The sequence below is a fragment of the Uloborus diversus genome, chromosome 9, assembly GCF_026930045.1.
Source record: "Uloborus diversus isolate 005 chromosome 9, Udiv.v.3.1, whole genome shotgun sequence".
Taxonomy (NCBI): domain Eukaryota; kingdom Metazoa; phylum Arthropoda; class Arachnida; order Araneae; family Uloboridae; genus Uloborus; species Uloborus diversus.
The window spans coordinates 67,727,804-67,742,331 of NC_072739.1; the positions used below are offsets into that span (position 1 = coordinate 67,727,804).

Genomic DNA, 14,528 nt, shown 5'->3' on the forward strand with positions numbered 1-14,528 from the left:
ATAATATGAGTTCATATCTGTGTAAAAACTTACAGCCAAACCCTAGAAGAAAAAGTCTGGTTGCATTACGGCCTGGTGCATAGTTGAAAATTACCCCAGAACTGCGAAAGGTGTACAAGTAAAAAAAGTATTAATATTGTCCAAAAAACTGTGAGAAAAAGATCAAATAAAAAAGAATTGTTTAAATTTGAAGTAGTTATTTTAATAAATTTTCTTTATCAATGCAAGACTTGATAAACAACGTGTATGATTAATTAAACTAGTGTGACAAAGAGAAAACTTCTTAATATTTGAAATTTAAAAACAACCATTGCTTTTGAGAATGGCAATACAAAACTATATTCAATTACTCTGGCTGAACACATGAGGTGGAATAGTATACAATACAATAAGTGCATTCATGAATTTCAGTAGCTAGAAATAGAATGACATCTCCAGTAGTTTTGGTCTTCAAACTTATTTCCCAATAATTGGTAAAAAAAATTGGGAAAACAAACCCAAGTTTTACTTGTTCAAAATATAAAAAGGAAAATGGTGTAAATGAGACACAGCAGTAAATCTTGAAATACAGGGTGAAAATGCAAAAACTGTGTATGAATGCCCATACAACAATTCAAAAATTTCATGCACTTAATATTCAGAGAATTTTTTTACATTGCGTGCAATTTACATGTTTGAGTAGAATTTAACAATTTATTATAAACTTTAAGTAATATTCAAACTCAACAAGATTTTCTTCTGATGTATAACATCATTAATACCAGGGTGCACATTTTTGAAATCAAAGCAACTCAGAATAAAACAAAACTTAAAATTATATATGAAACATTTGTACTCTTTATTTTCATGTTAAATTTTTTTTTAAAAGATCTGTTTTAAATAAAAATCTCTACTACCGAAGCAGTTACATAATTTAGCTTCAAGTTTTGCAAGCTTGCACTAGATAACAAGCTATCTTTTTATACAAAAGTACGCTTTGGACAAAAAATAACTTTAAGAATATCCATTTAAAACTTGGTTCTCAAATGTGAACTTCATGGATTTTTAATAATATTATCCCCTAAAATACTGATGAAGTTGAAAAACAGCAAATAAGAATAGTTGAAAACAGATACTCTTCAATTACAGATTTCGAATGTCAAGAAATATAATGAATTCAAGTTGTGTTAGTTTTTTTTTCTTTAACTCCACTGTAACTACCGTCCTTACATATCCCATCATATTTACAAAACAAACATTTCACTTTGAATAATATTCAAATTTTTGAAACAAACATTGAGAATTCTAGTTTCTGTACAGTTATGAGTTTCAATTAATTTTAACCTATTCATTTAAATGGAAATATGGACTACTGTTGGTTTCGAGGAAAAACTTAATACGTGCATTTTAAAAGTCATTAAGTTCATAATTTTCCATGAAAAGTTAAGCTGGGAAGATTAATACGAAATTACAATAATGTAAGCTTAAAACAAAACTTGAACAATAATAAAAAAATAATAATAATGTTGCAACATAAAATCGCTCATAGTTTCTTTTTTTTCTTTTGTTATTAATAACTATTTTTTACATTTTCCCCACATTTCTAGAAATTAATCAAAGTGCACTTAGTGAGTTTTTCCTCTGAGCCGACGATATATTGGGGTCCAAACAACAATTAAAAATAAATTAATCACACTTCACTTTAATTCTAAATACTTTTAAATTTCAAACTGAAACTATATTCTATTACAACTTACAATTAATGAATTTCCAAAATGTGTACCTCTGGTAAAACATTAACTAATCAAATAACACTTGTATAGTTTTGTATCAGATTTTGATAATAATATAAGCCTAAAATAATGGATACAAGAGAAAACTTGATGTCAAAATTACTCAATTGGTGCGTAAAAATGCTGGATCCACAGAAGCCACCTTGGCAGTTAGAAAGGCATGCATGCAATACAGAAGAGCAGAGAGCACTTGACATTCTACTTCCTAAAGGAAAACAAAATGAATAAAATACAATGATTTAACAGGTTGAGTAAATTACTTTCAGCAATGGCAGTTGCTTACAGATTACTAGAATTATTATTTCTCAACAAATGAGGTATATTTCCTTTATGTATAAACCTTAGCTTTCAAAACCTACAATTTGTTTCGTGATTGCTATATTAATAGAGCAAATTAAATAATGCATGTATTAAATAATGCATACAGCAAACAACAAGAGGTTGACTTTGGATGTCCTGCACATGACGCATGCAAATTCATTAAATTCTAAATAACAAAGTTATTTAATTAAAAAAAAAACTGCATCAGGAGCATCTTTGTATCAAATGTAAAGGTTAAAAAAAATGTTTCTAAGCCTGTTAAATTAAAATATTAAGATCTACAACAAAACGTTGGTGAAATATTCGAGTCGGATTGTCCCACACTTGGCAGTGGAATAACCCATAGGAATAATAAGAGTGTACCAATTATATGAATGAATCCATTATAGAAACGGCTGTAGCCAGACTTTTGTTAAGGGTAGGGTTCCACCAAACACATTTCTTTTAAAATCAGTATTAGCAATCAAAATAGATTTCTTTCCGAAATTTTATTGCTTTTTTGTTTTAATAGATTCGAAACTCACAACTTTAATTGATGCCAATGCTGTGGCCAACATAGACTTTTTAGCAATAATTTGAAATTTTCAATCTCGCCCTAAACTGTAATTGCACAACAGCATCGATAATAACCAGGCTACAAACAAAACATATAAAGGGCATGAAAATCACAAGTGATGGACTTAGAAGTTACTCAATTCACTGCCCACCCTGCCCTGACTTTGAACTGTCTCTTCAGCTGCCCAGCAATTCAGATCAGCCTGGATGACCCAAATAAGTTGATTTTTTCAGAAAAGGCTGTAGAGGTCAGAGGTCGCGGAGGCTATCCTTGATAGCTATTTTTTCTAGTGCTTTTCTTTTGCACATCATGGACAAGACGACAACAACAACAACTGAGGCAGATACTGTTGCTTTATGGTCATTGACATAAGCAAATGATGTACATATTTGATGAACATAGAAACAAATAAACTGAGAAAATCAAACTGCACTCAGAGGGACTCTTCATTTGGAAAAATAACCAGACTACCTATGGGAAGCCTAGAATGGAAGTGAATTACTGAAAGGTAAATGATTGAAAATTTATTGCTTTATTAAAATTTAGAATTTTATCCAACGGTTCTAAAATCAAAAACATTTAAAGTCCGCTCAGAAAATGCACAATGGAGAAATTTATTAATTACAAAATCATTAAATTTATGTTTGTAAAAATGTCAATAAGGAAGAAACTAAATGCTGCATCATGTTTCATAGAGATGGTTGATAAAACAACCGACATTTCTTAAAAGAAAATACAGATGCAACAATAACTTGCACAATTTTTCAATAACAATTTCATTTTTCAAATGAAATTGAAAATAATTGTAATATTAATAATAGTAATATATTAATATAATAGTAATAAATTTCTTCCTTAAATTTGAAACTGGGGAAACTGTATATACTGCAATTTTAAATAAAACATTAAATTTCATTAACATGACAGTGAATGACGAAATACTCCCTTAAGGGGACAGGGGGGGGGGGTTGCAGGTTCAAAAAAGTGATTTTTTCCTTTTTGTTTCGTTTTGTAGTTAAACATTTCAAAAATATATTTCCAAAATTTCAAGTCGTTTCGAGCAAAATTCTCGAAGTTGTATTCAATCTCTACTCCTTCAAACTGTAGCTTTGACTAAAGCCCTCGATTCGTCTCTTAAGTGGCGACACGCTCCAGCGTCCGCCATTTTGTATCGTTCCGCAACTTTCTCCCTATCTCAACAGTAGAAAAATACAGAGTTTCGCTCATTGAAAAGTATCTTTTTATCAACGAATGTTAACAGATTTTTAATCGTAACTAATGTAACTGATGATATACATACAAAAATATTGGATTTTACCTTAGTAAAATATTTTTTTATTATTAAACCGAATATTAGTAAAAAGGTGTTTCGAAGAAATTTTCGACCATTTTTAAGAGTAATTTCTTTTTTTCCCCCCATATAGACCTTCTGAGTTACAAATTACTTGAAGTGTTTTAAATATGCGTTTTATTATTAGAAAGTTTACGTAGTAGAACCAGGGGCTGATACCGAAAAATCTCTTGGAGGGGACCCGGGAAATTGAATAGCACCTCCTCCTTCCCCCTGCCACATACGATGTTTCATAACCAAGTTTTCATTACTTTATTTTAAAATGTCTTTTTTTTAATTTTTTTAGGATCCCTTAAACTAATGATCCACTTCTTAGTACATACATATTATGTACCAATATACTTAGAATGTGGACAAAAAACATCTTTAACGTTTCAAGCCAATTAAAAACTAAACCATAATAATGTTACCGAAATGATATACAATTAGCAGTTTTAATTTTAGGAACAATGTCGTAATGATTATAACACGAGGGCAAGGTTAATCAATAAAAAATATACCCATACCTCATTTGAGGTTTTAATATAATTTTATAGTATTTTAACTATAAAATATTATTTAATTAAGAAAATCATAGCTATTAAACATATAAGTTTTGCTGAAAAATTCAGGAGAATTTCTGTGTGGATTTCAAAGCAGTTGCTGATTGTTTTTGAAGCCATGATACAGTTGAGATAACATATTCATATTACATGCCGCCTCCATTAATATCATAGTTTTCTCAAGAAACTACGATATGATTTCTTTCATTTTGCATTTTTTATAAGCTGAAAAAGAAAAAGCTATTATTTTGCAAATAGCTTCCTGGATCAAAATAATTCTTTTAGGCACGCTTGCACATTTTTTGAAGAATGTTAGTTATTGATTCCATCAAAGAAAAATTAATGGACAAATCGCGATATTACGTTCCCTTGAATTCAAAACCAGCAAGTTAAATGTATAAATGTATTCTGCCACTCTAGGACTCCAGTATGACTTCTTTAGCAAACAAAAATGCTATTATTCAAAATATGCTCTATGTGTGTTTTGTGTTCTGTTTAATTAACTATATAAAAAATGCATTGGAGAAGTCAATTAAAAAATAGTGAATAAAATAGTTAAATAAATTCATCCTTTTTGGGGGAGGCACGAGCCTCCTGCCCCCTTAATTCCTTAAATCCACTACTGAGTAGAACAGTAGTGAGCTAAATTAATTATGTCATAAATTATTTGTGGGCAACAGTTTGAACTTATTCTTGCAAAGCAGTATTATTTACACAAATACAAATACAAAAGTGACGACCAGCAACAGGCTCTGGGCCCAGCTAGACTGGTGTGTAGTTTTCTTATGGAAAATTATGCACTTCTAAAAAATTGCAAAATTCTTTTTCTTTTAACTAATAAGGTTTTATTTTCAACAGGACTCATCCATGTTTTTTTTTTTTTTTTTTTTTTAACATTTTACCAACACTTTCTTGTTTTTCCATGATGATTTTACATTAAAAAATGCCTTTCATTTAAACCTGATTTTTAAGGATACTACTAGTTCTTTAAAATTCAACGAACTGATAATAAAATGTAACTAGTTTTAAATCAATATTAAAAAAAAAATAATAATTGAATTATTTGATACCAATAGGAATTCAAATAAAAGAGTGCAGATTACATCTGTGACGAACTGTTATAAGTAGTAATAATGAATTTATAAGTTAACAGATACTGGGATAAATCATATATATATATATATTTTAATTAAAAAGTTTTTCACATCAAAATTAAACGAAAACAGATTTTTTCCGGGCAAAAAAAAAAAAAAATCTTCACGTAATTATGTAACTTGGCTTGAGATACATGTTACTATAATCTCAAAGACGCTTAATTTTTTTTAATGAATAATTTCATACTTTTAATATCTTAATTTTTAAGCGCAAAATAGATAAATAATTAACTTGGCAACACACTGAAACTCACGGCTATGACACAATTAAAAGCAAAACAACATGTTCTTAAAATAATTTTGCTACAGTTATTGAGACATTTTAAAACTAACTAAACAATGGAAAATTTTCATTAAAAATAAATAAAATAATTAGTATATTTAAATTTTGACGGCTTTGTTATCTTAAACTCAGAAAAATCAGTTTCAAAAACAGGGCAAATATTTTACTACTGCTAGCAATTTATTAGGTGCCATTACATAATTGAGCTTTACAATATTTGAAAGAACTATTTATGATGATTTAAGTGAATGTCCTAATTATCCCATGAAAATTAACAAACCATCAGACAGTTTCATGAAAAGTAAAAAAAAATATTACAATTTTAACAAGAGTTTCAAAAAGTATCTGAAATTCCACAGCTGTATTGATGAAAACATTTAAAATACATAAATAATCTTTCAATGTATTTCGATATAGTAATTTTGAACTGTTAGAACATCTTAATGCAAAACACCAAGGCATCTTCACATTAAAGATAGCGTTTGATGAAAAATACGAATAGCAAAGAGAAAATATCTAGTATTTCGCACAGTGAAATCACACAGGCAACGACACAAAATGGCGGACTGAACCCACGTGACTGCCCGTCTCCAATTGCAGTCGAAAGCGGCGCGCAGTGCATGGATCAAAGTGTGTCGCCACTTAAGAGACGGATCCAGGGCTTTAGCTCTGACAGCAGCCAAAGAATGCAGCTTTTCTGACTACTGCAGACATTCAGAATGTCGGCGCTGCTTGCTTGGGGTTAGTTACATGTAATAGAAATAAATAATGAAAAAAGAAAAGGCTGAGGAAATTGAAGCTGCTACAGGGGTTTCATGTAAGTTTTCAATTTCAATATTATCTGGCTTTGGATTTTAACTATTTTCTCTTTCAAATACTCATTGCCTCCCTAGCGCCTCTCAAGAATTTATTGCCCTCTTAAGCCCCCACTGTGGGGGTCACCCCAAGGTTCAGAACCACTGGTGTAGAAGTGTTGAGGTTTTTAGGTAACAGTGATTAGTCTACAGCAGTGGTTTCCAATTTATGGGGTGAGCCTCCCCAGAGAGGCGTAAAATATTACGAAGGCACACAGCTGCTACTGACATTGTCTTTAATACACACACAAATTAAATTGGGGTCAAAAAATAAGAAACAATAAAATGCCATTGCTATGGCATTAAGTTCAATTATTGCACTAATATTTCACCAAGGTTTTATTTTAGACATCTATGTTTTTGTTCTTTTACACAATTTGTAAAATATAGTAAAACTATCAATACTCCCATTGCAATATAATGACTAAATATGTTTCAGTTAATAGAAACTAGTTTACAAAAAACATTTTTGTTTTTGCAGCCTCATTAAATAAAGTGGAGTACCAGGATAACATTTACAAAGTCAGATTACTATTAAAACTTGAAGAGGTCAGAACACTTTTTGTATGAAAAAAAAGGGCACAGGTACAAAAAAAAGTTTAGAAACTGCTAATCAACATGGAACTATGCATTTGCAATACATAACTGCAAGCCTTTACAGGTTGAAACAATCACCTTCTTGTTTAGCTCTTGGATTCAGGCATGTGTAGCTGAATTGTTAAAACTATTTTGCTATGTGATATCTATTTTGACTCCATATTTAGAGAAGTGATTTATGTGTGATGAATTAACCTTTGTTAAGATCACAAGCTTGAAGTATAGTGTTGAAATGAATTATGCCATCTATCCTTTCCAATTTATACACTGCCTGTCAAGCAATTCTTTTTCCAATACGAAAATAGATGTGAGCTTACAGATTTAAAGACATTCAACAAAACACATTGTCAACTTTTTAAAAAATACAGTCTATCTCTGTCAACCCACGTTCATCTCTGTTAATTCATTCCAGGCTTTACCGCGATAGCTGAATTTCCGCGAAGTAGGATTCTGTGTTTATATACCGAACATTTTTCCAATTAAAGCGTATAAAAACTTACAACAATTTAAATCGGTTTTTAACATAGTTAAAGCTTCTTAGACATGAAACAGCACCCTTAGCCCACCATTACATTTGCATTACTTAATATATTGTACAAAATATGAGAAAATGAGATACATTAGATTTAATAGATATCACATTGTTAATTATTGGGAAAAAAACCACACGCACATGCAGTTCTTACACACTACTATTAATCTATGAAAATATCTCAACATGTTCGATGAATTAATTGTCAGTTAATGATAGCCATGTACCTTCATTCTTCCTCTACATTTATCCTCATTAAAGGTATTACGTACAAAACTTAAAAAACATGTACATTGCTGAACACCATTTACACATGTATTTATCCTCTAGTAATAGTACAGTGATTTATAATTTCCAGGAAGTGTTTTACGGTTAAAATACATAGCGATTCCTTATACTCTCTTTGAATATTTTATACCTCCACTGCTTCAACTAATACAACTACAGCCCCTCAAAAGAGCTTAACTTACTTAATAGACATATTTTATCATTCTTTTGTAGAAAAAATGTTTACACGAGCGCATAAAAAAGACTAATTACTACTTTTGAAACAAAAAATCAGAAAAAACAGCGATGTAGTGAAGTCGCGAAAGTCGAAGCACAAAGTAGTGAGGGACGACTGTAATGCTGTTTTAAAGATTGGAGATTTTACTTTTAAAATTTTAGCATAAAAGCATTTATTTACCTTTCCAGATTATTAGTGTTTGTGAACTTTCTTTCCAATAAAATATGCTTTACATGGCTGAATTTTTCTTGTATTATCAATAACTTTCTGTATCTGATAAACATAGTTATACTCGAAATACACCACCAGCTCAGTCAATTCCAGTCGAAGACTGCAATTTCATGCTTATTAGCACTCATCAGCCCGGCATAGGAGTGATGAGCTGGAGGTGGAAAACCTCTTAAGGAAGCCAAGAGTGCCAAACAAACTGATAGCTAATGTAGAATTAGCACTGACCAGACGAGCGACCGAAACAATGGTTCGGTTATTTCATGTATTTCTGCCTTAGCCCTGGCTATTGGGCGGTAACTTACTGAATAGTTATACTTGTATGAAAAGGTTTAGTCAATTGAAGTTGTGTTTGCACAGGAATTACATCCTTTCCCATGGAACCTTCACTACCCAATGAACACTGATAGTTTTTACACCTTTTGAGGAATGCTGCTAGCATTCAGCCTTTCAAGTATTCTGGCTATGTAAACTTTAAGAATATATATAAATGTCCAGATTTATGATTTTGAAGAAAGAATGTTTATTTGTGAGAAATTAGGTAGCCAATTTTGCACTAGTTATATAAAGTCGGGCAGAAGTATAAGTAGTTGAACCTATGTTAGAAATTTTTTCCAAGTCAATGCTTCAAAAACATAAAAAAAGGGCTACATTTACATGAGATATCATGGCATCTTAGCAGCTGTGTTTTTTTTTTTTTTTTTTTGAAGAATTTTCACTGAGTAGTCAGAATTTCAGATAAATTATGCATGAATACAAGTTTTGAAGAATATGGAGCCACTGAACTTGTTTTGGCTGAAATTTAAGCGCGGATTACACATTTCATTCATTAAAACACAATTTTAAAAAGAAATTTACCTCAGATTCAACTTCTTTTTTCTCAGGATCTTGAAAGTTCAAAGTAAGTTTACTTTTGCCATCATCTGAGGAACCTTTCAACTGTGAAAACCTATACCTCCATGCATAGCACTAAAAATACATCACGATACTTAAAAATAGTAAAATAATGAATACTTTTTTGTTCTACTAATAGAAGCACCAAAATGGAACAAAAATGACAGAAACATCAATTTAATTTTCCAAAAAGTTAGTAGGTTTTAGTCAGCAGCATAGCAATGGGTTGAGTGATTCGGCGAATTAGATCAGTGATTAGTTTTCGACTAACATATTGACGCCGGTCGTGAAAGCCTTAAACAGTATTTAACATTTTCTTAATTAATCGTCTAACCGACAATGTTCCAAAAATGGAACATGATATTTAACTAAAAATTTTACCAAGAAATAATGTTTAAATAAACATGTTTTTGTTAACACTTATTAGTCATATTATGAAGTATGTTTTGAATTGCAGCTTGATTGTTTATGTATATACAATTTTTTATTGTTATTTTCAAAAACTAGTGTTTTTTTTTTTTTTTTTGTGCTTTCTCTCATAAAATTTATCAAAAAGCTTTTCAGAAAATGTGATGGTATTTATTATATTCTTAAAAAATCATTCAATGTATGATTTTGAAATAGTTGTAGAAATTTAAAATGATATTTTAAAAAAAGACATTCCCATTCAAAATAGCATGTTCCAACTTTGGAACATTGGCACTTTCGGTGACCAAATTTCCAGGAAGTGAATCGCTAGTCTTCATTGGGAAATTTCAAGTTTCGCATAATTTTCTCTTATCTTTTCGTTTTCAATGTACCCAAGTGTAGATGTTTGCAAATTCAAATAAGTTTATATTTTGAAAAGGTATGAGGTTTCGCTAGAAAAACAACAATAACAAACTGGGAGAGGATATTGAACAAAATCCAACCTGCTCGGACAGCTGCAATGTCACCTGATTTTGAAAAAACAATATTGGTCGACTTTTCATGCCACATATTTTAGAAGCTCTTCGCAACTCGCACTTTCATTTGAGGTGTATTAACTGTTCATAAATGTTTAAAAATGCTGAAGAGATTTCTTACTGTAGAACAAGCTGTGGCGTATTTATAAATACAAACACAAATACAAAAGTGTCGACCAGCAACAGGCTCTGGGCCCAGCTAGACTGGTCCTAGCCAATTTACAATCCCCAGTGAAGATCAATGGCCCTCTTAAAACTATCTACTCCCTTGCTCATTACCACCTCTTCCGGTAAACTGTTCCAAGGTTCCACTACCCTGCTAAAATAATAATTTTTCCTAACATCCATGTTAGTCTGAGATTTAAATAGCTTAAAACAATGACACCTTGTCCTGTTTCCAGTGCTAAACTTCAGCCCCGTAACATCTTTTATTTTAATAAATTTAAACAACTGAATCATGTCCCCTCGGTCTCTTCTTTGCTCAAGATTGTACATTTTTAGCCTTCTAAGCCTGGAATCATAGTCTAAGTGAGAAAATCCATTTATTAGCCTTGTAGCTCGCCTTTGAACCCTTTCCAATACATTAATGTCTTTCTTAAGATAAGGAGACCAAAACTGAACAGCATACTCCAAATGAGGTCTTACCAAACTTCTATATAAGGGCAGAAGAACTTCTTTAGATTTGTTTGAAAAAGATCTATTGATAAACCCAAGCATCTTATTGGCCTTGTAACTAGCAATGCTGCATTGTTGGCTAAACTTTAAATCCTGACTTATTAAGACCCCCAGATCAGTAACTTTGTCTGCCTGACTAATGACTGAACCTTGCAAATAATAACTTGTACACTTATTTCCATGCCCTAAATGTAGCACTTGACATTTCCCAACATTAACAGCCATACCCCATTTATCAGCCCACTCCGTAATATGATATAGATCCTCTTGCAGCTGTTTTGCTTGTTCTTCATTTTCTACAGTCCCCATAACTTTGACATCATCAGCAAAACAATTCATGTTCCCAGAAATATTTTTGTGAATATCGTTCATAAAAACAATGAACAAAACAGGCCCTAACACTGAGCCTTGAGGAACCCCGCTTAAAACCTCACTCCAATTAGAATAATTTCCCCTTACAACTACCCTTTGTTTCCTTCCGGTCAGCCAGTTTTTTACCCAAATGAAAGTTTTCCCTCCTATTCCTATATCAGCTAATTTGCTAAGTAGAGCAACATGCGGTACCTTATCGAAAGCTTTTTGAAAATCAATGTAAACAACATCTACAGGCTTCTTATTAAAATGTTAATAAGATGTATTGGATAAAAATGTTATCCGATTCGGATTTATCAGACGCAGATATATGCCAGTAACCCCCTGATGAACCAGGCAGTATTACTGAAGAGGAAGAAATTGTAGAAAATAATTTACAGTCGATTACACCAGCTGATGTATATATGCGGAAAGGTGAACATTCCTTCCACCAACTCTGGTGAAATTTCATCTAGGAAATTGAGGAAAAAGAAAAAGTTAGAATCATTAGGACATAAAAGTAGGAAAAGAATGAAAACTGACATTAATTGGTGGAAGGAAGCTAATTTTGATAAGTTGATTCAATCAGAAAATATTGAAACTCTCTGACATGCAGTTCCTAATCTATTGGATTTAACCCCCACTGATCTATTTTTTTTAATTTTACCTTTGCAATATATCAAGCACTTGACCTGCATGACAAACTTATATGCATTGAAAAAAGGAGAATCAATGGATGTTGACAGTGTTGAAATTTTAGTTTTTTGGTTTGCTTTTTCCGAGTGCAGAAGATACATCTGTTCTGATTGTAGTAACAGTTACGCCTCGAAATCACTTTCGAAAAATAAAAAATTACTTTCATTTGATGAACAACCATGAATTTAAAAAAGCTGACAGGGCCTTATTTACAAAGAATTATGTAAAAACCTTCAACAATTTGGAATTTTTCATGAGAAATTAAGCATAGATGAATCAATGGTTCCCTATTATGGTCGGCACTCATGTAAAATGTTTATCAGAGGAAAGCCAATGAGATTTGGATATAAAATTTGGATGCTGTGCTCCTCTAACGGATATCCATATTTCATGGAAATTTATACAGGTAAAAAAGAAGGATTGAAGGATGTGTAGTTAGGATCCCGAGTTGTAAATGATCGATTAACAGTTTTATCAGACACATCTAAGCATAAAGTATACTTTGATAACTTTTTTACTTCATATGACTTATTTTTTCAATTATCAAAAAAAGGTGTACGAGCAACAGGAATAATTCGTGAACGCCATACTGATCACTGTCCACTGAAAGCCAAAAAAGTACTATTGAAAGAAGACCATGGAAATTTTTATTATTAGTCCAATGGATCAGTCTACATGTGCTGCGGGAATGATAACACAGTGGTTACTGTAGCATCTAACTGTTACACTGATGAGCAACTTGAAACTGTAAAACGCTACTCAAGTGTACAAAAAAGCAGGATAGATATACAACAACCTCATCTTATCAAGGAACACAATGAAGGAATGGAGGACGTTGAAGTCTTGGACAAACTTTTAGGGAGTAACAGACCTCTGCTGAGAAGCAAAAAACCGTGAAACATTTTTAGTAATGACCTAAATATTTCTGTTGTGGCTAGTTGGTTACTCCATTATGAGCTGCATGAAGTCCAGGGTGGCGACAGGAACTGTGAGAAAAAGTTCCCCGACTTTTCCCTGATTTAGTTCACCAAATTTCCCTGATTTACGTTACCAATGATAATGGCTTTCTTTCGTTGCTCTACTTGAAATCCATTGTATGTTTGTATAAAATGCAGTATTTTAAACGTTTTAAATTGTGTTAAGTTGTCGAACTAAAGATATATTTTAAAAAGATGCTACTTTTCAAATAAAATGGTAAAAAACCATAAAGTCAATTTATTTGATGAAAAAAACCCCCACAAAACAGTATATTAAATTTTTCTACATGGAAAGATTATAGAAAATTAAAATTAAAAAAAAAAAAACTTAACTTCCAGAAACCACTTAGCATAAGAATTTTAAGAAACTATTAAAATTACTCTTAAAAACATATGTGTATTTATGATAGAAGTAAAAGGTAATTCAAATTATTTTGAACTAAGTTTTCAAACAGTATAATAATTGTAGCAAGAATAACAAGTAATAGTGAAAGAATAGAAATAATGTAGTTATTCTTATATAACTAATTGACATATTTATGCAAAACAGATGAAACCATTTGACATCCATTCATAGGGAGCTTTTCTCTAATCAAGAACATGGGTTTTAATGAATGAATACAGCATTTTAACAATTAAAAAAATAAAGATATTTACTAAAGTACACAAGTTAATTCTATTTCAAATGATTTCAGTATGTAACGAAAAAAATCTTAGATTGCTTTTGTAACAAACGACTTTGAAATGCAAGAAAAAAAAAGCAATTAGTTAATTTCAAAATATATAAAAGAAGAATACAACTTGGTTATGAAATTAAAGAATCACTTAAGTCTGAAGAAAAGAAAACCTTTATAATCTGCGGTGACAACAAATAGGATAATGCCAAAAAACAAAGTTTTTTTTATTGAAAGTTCAATTTTGGCAATTAAATTAAAAATGCGAAGAAGTAATAACTTTTAAGCTTTTATAGTATTAATTCAAAAACCAAACATTTCTTCCTGAAATCGTGATTACAGTACGCTAATTACTTCGAGACAATGGAATAAAGGCAAAGGAGCTAAGGCATTAATGAAGGCTTCCTCTTCGCCGGTATGGTTGTTTATTTTACGTAGCATTGAAAGCGTAAAAAGAAATTTCAAGCGAGGTAAAAATAAACAACCTAACAGACACAGAAGCAATCTTAGGAAGTTCATCCTGTGGCTAATAAGTAAGATTCAATACTTTGACATTGAGGAAAAAAGATGCACAAATATGCTGCAGTGTATAATCGCACCTCATTATTTTTTTTATTTTTGA

At 31.3% G+C, this 14,528-nt stretch overlaps 1 protein-coding gene across 1 annotated transcript in view; it reads right to left on the minus strand.

The window, feature by feature from the left end:
- Positions 1-903: 903 nt before the first annotated feature.
- LOC129229234 (gamma-1-syntrophin-like) overlaps positions 904-14,528 on the minus strand; it is a 152,182-nt gene continuing 138,557 nt past the window's right edge. Inside the window, exons 15-16 of the mRNA XM_054863498.1 lie at positions 9,554-9,664; positions 904-1,977 (exon numbers count right to left, since the gene is read on the minus strand). Of these exons, the coding sequence (XP_054719473.1) occupies positions 1,876-1,977; positions 9,554-9,664 (213 nt within the window). The 3' untranslated portion in view covers positions 904-1,875. The remainder of the gene's footprint in view (positions 1,978-9,553; positions 9,665-14,528) is intronic.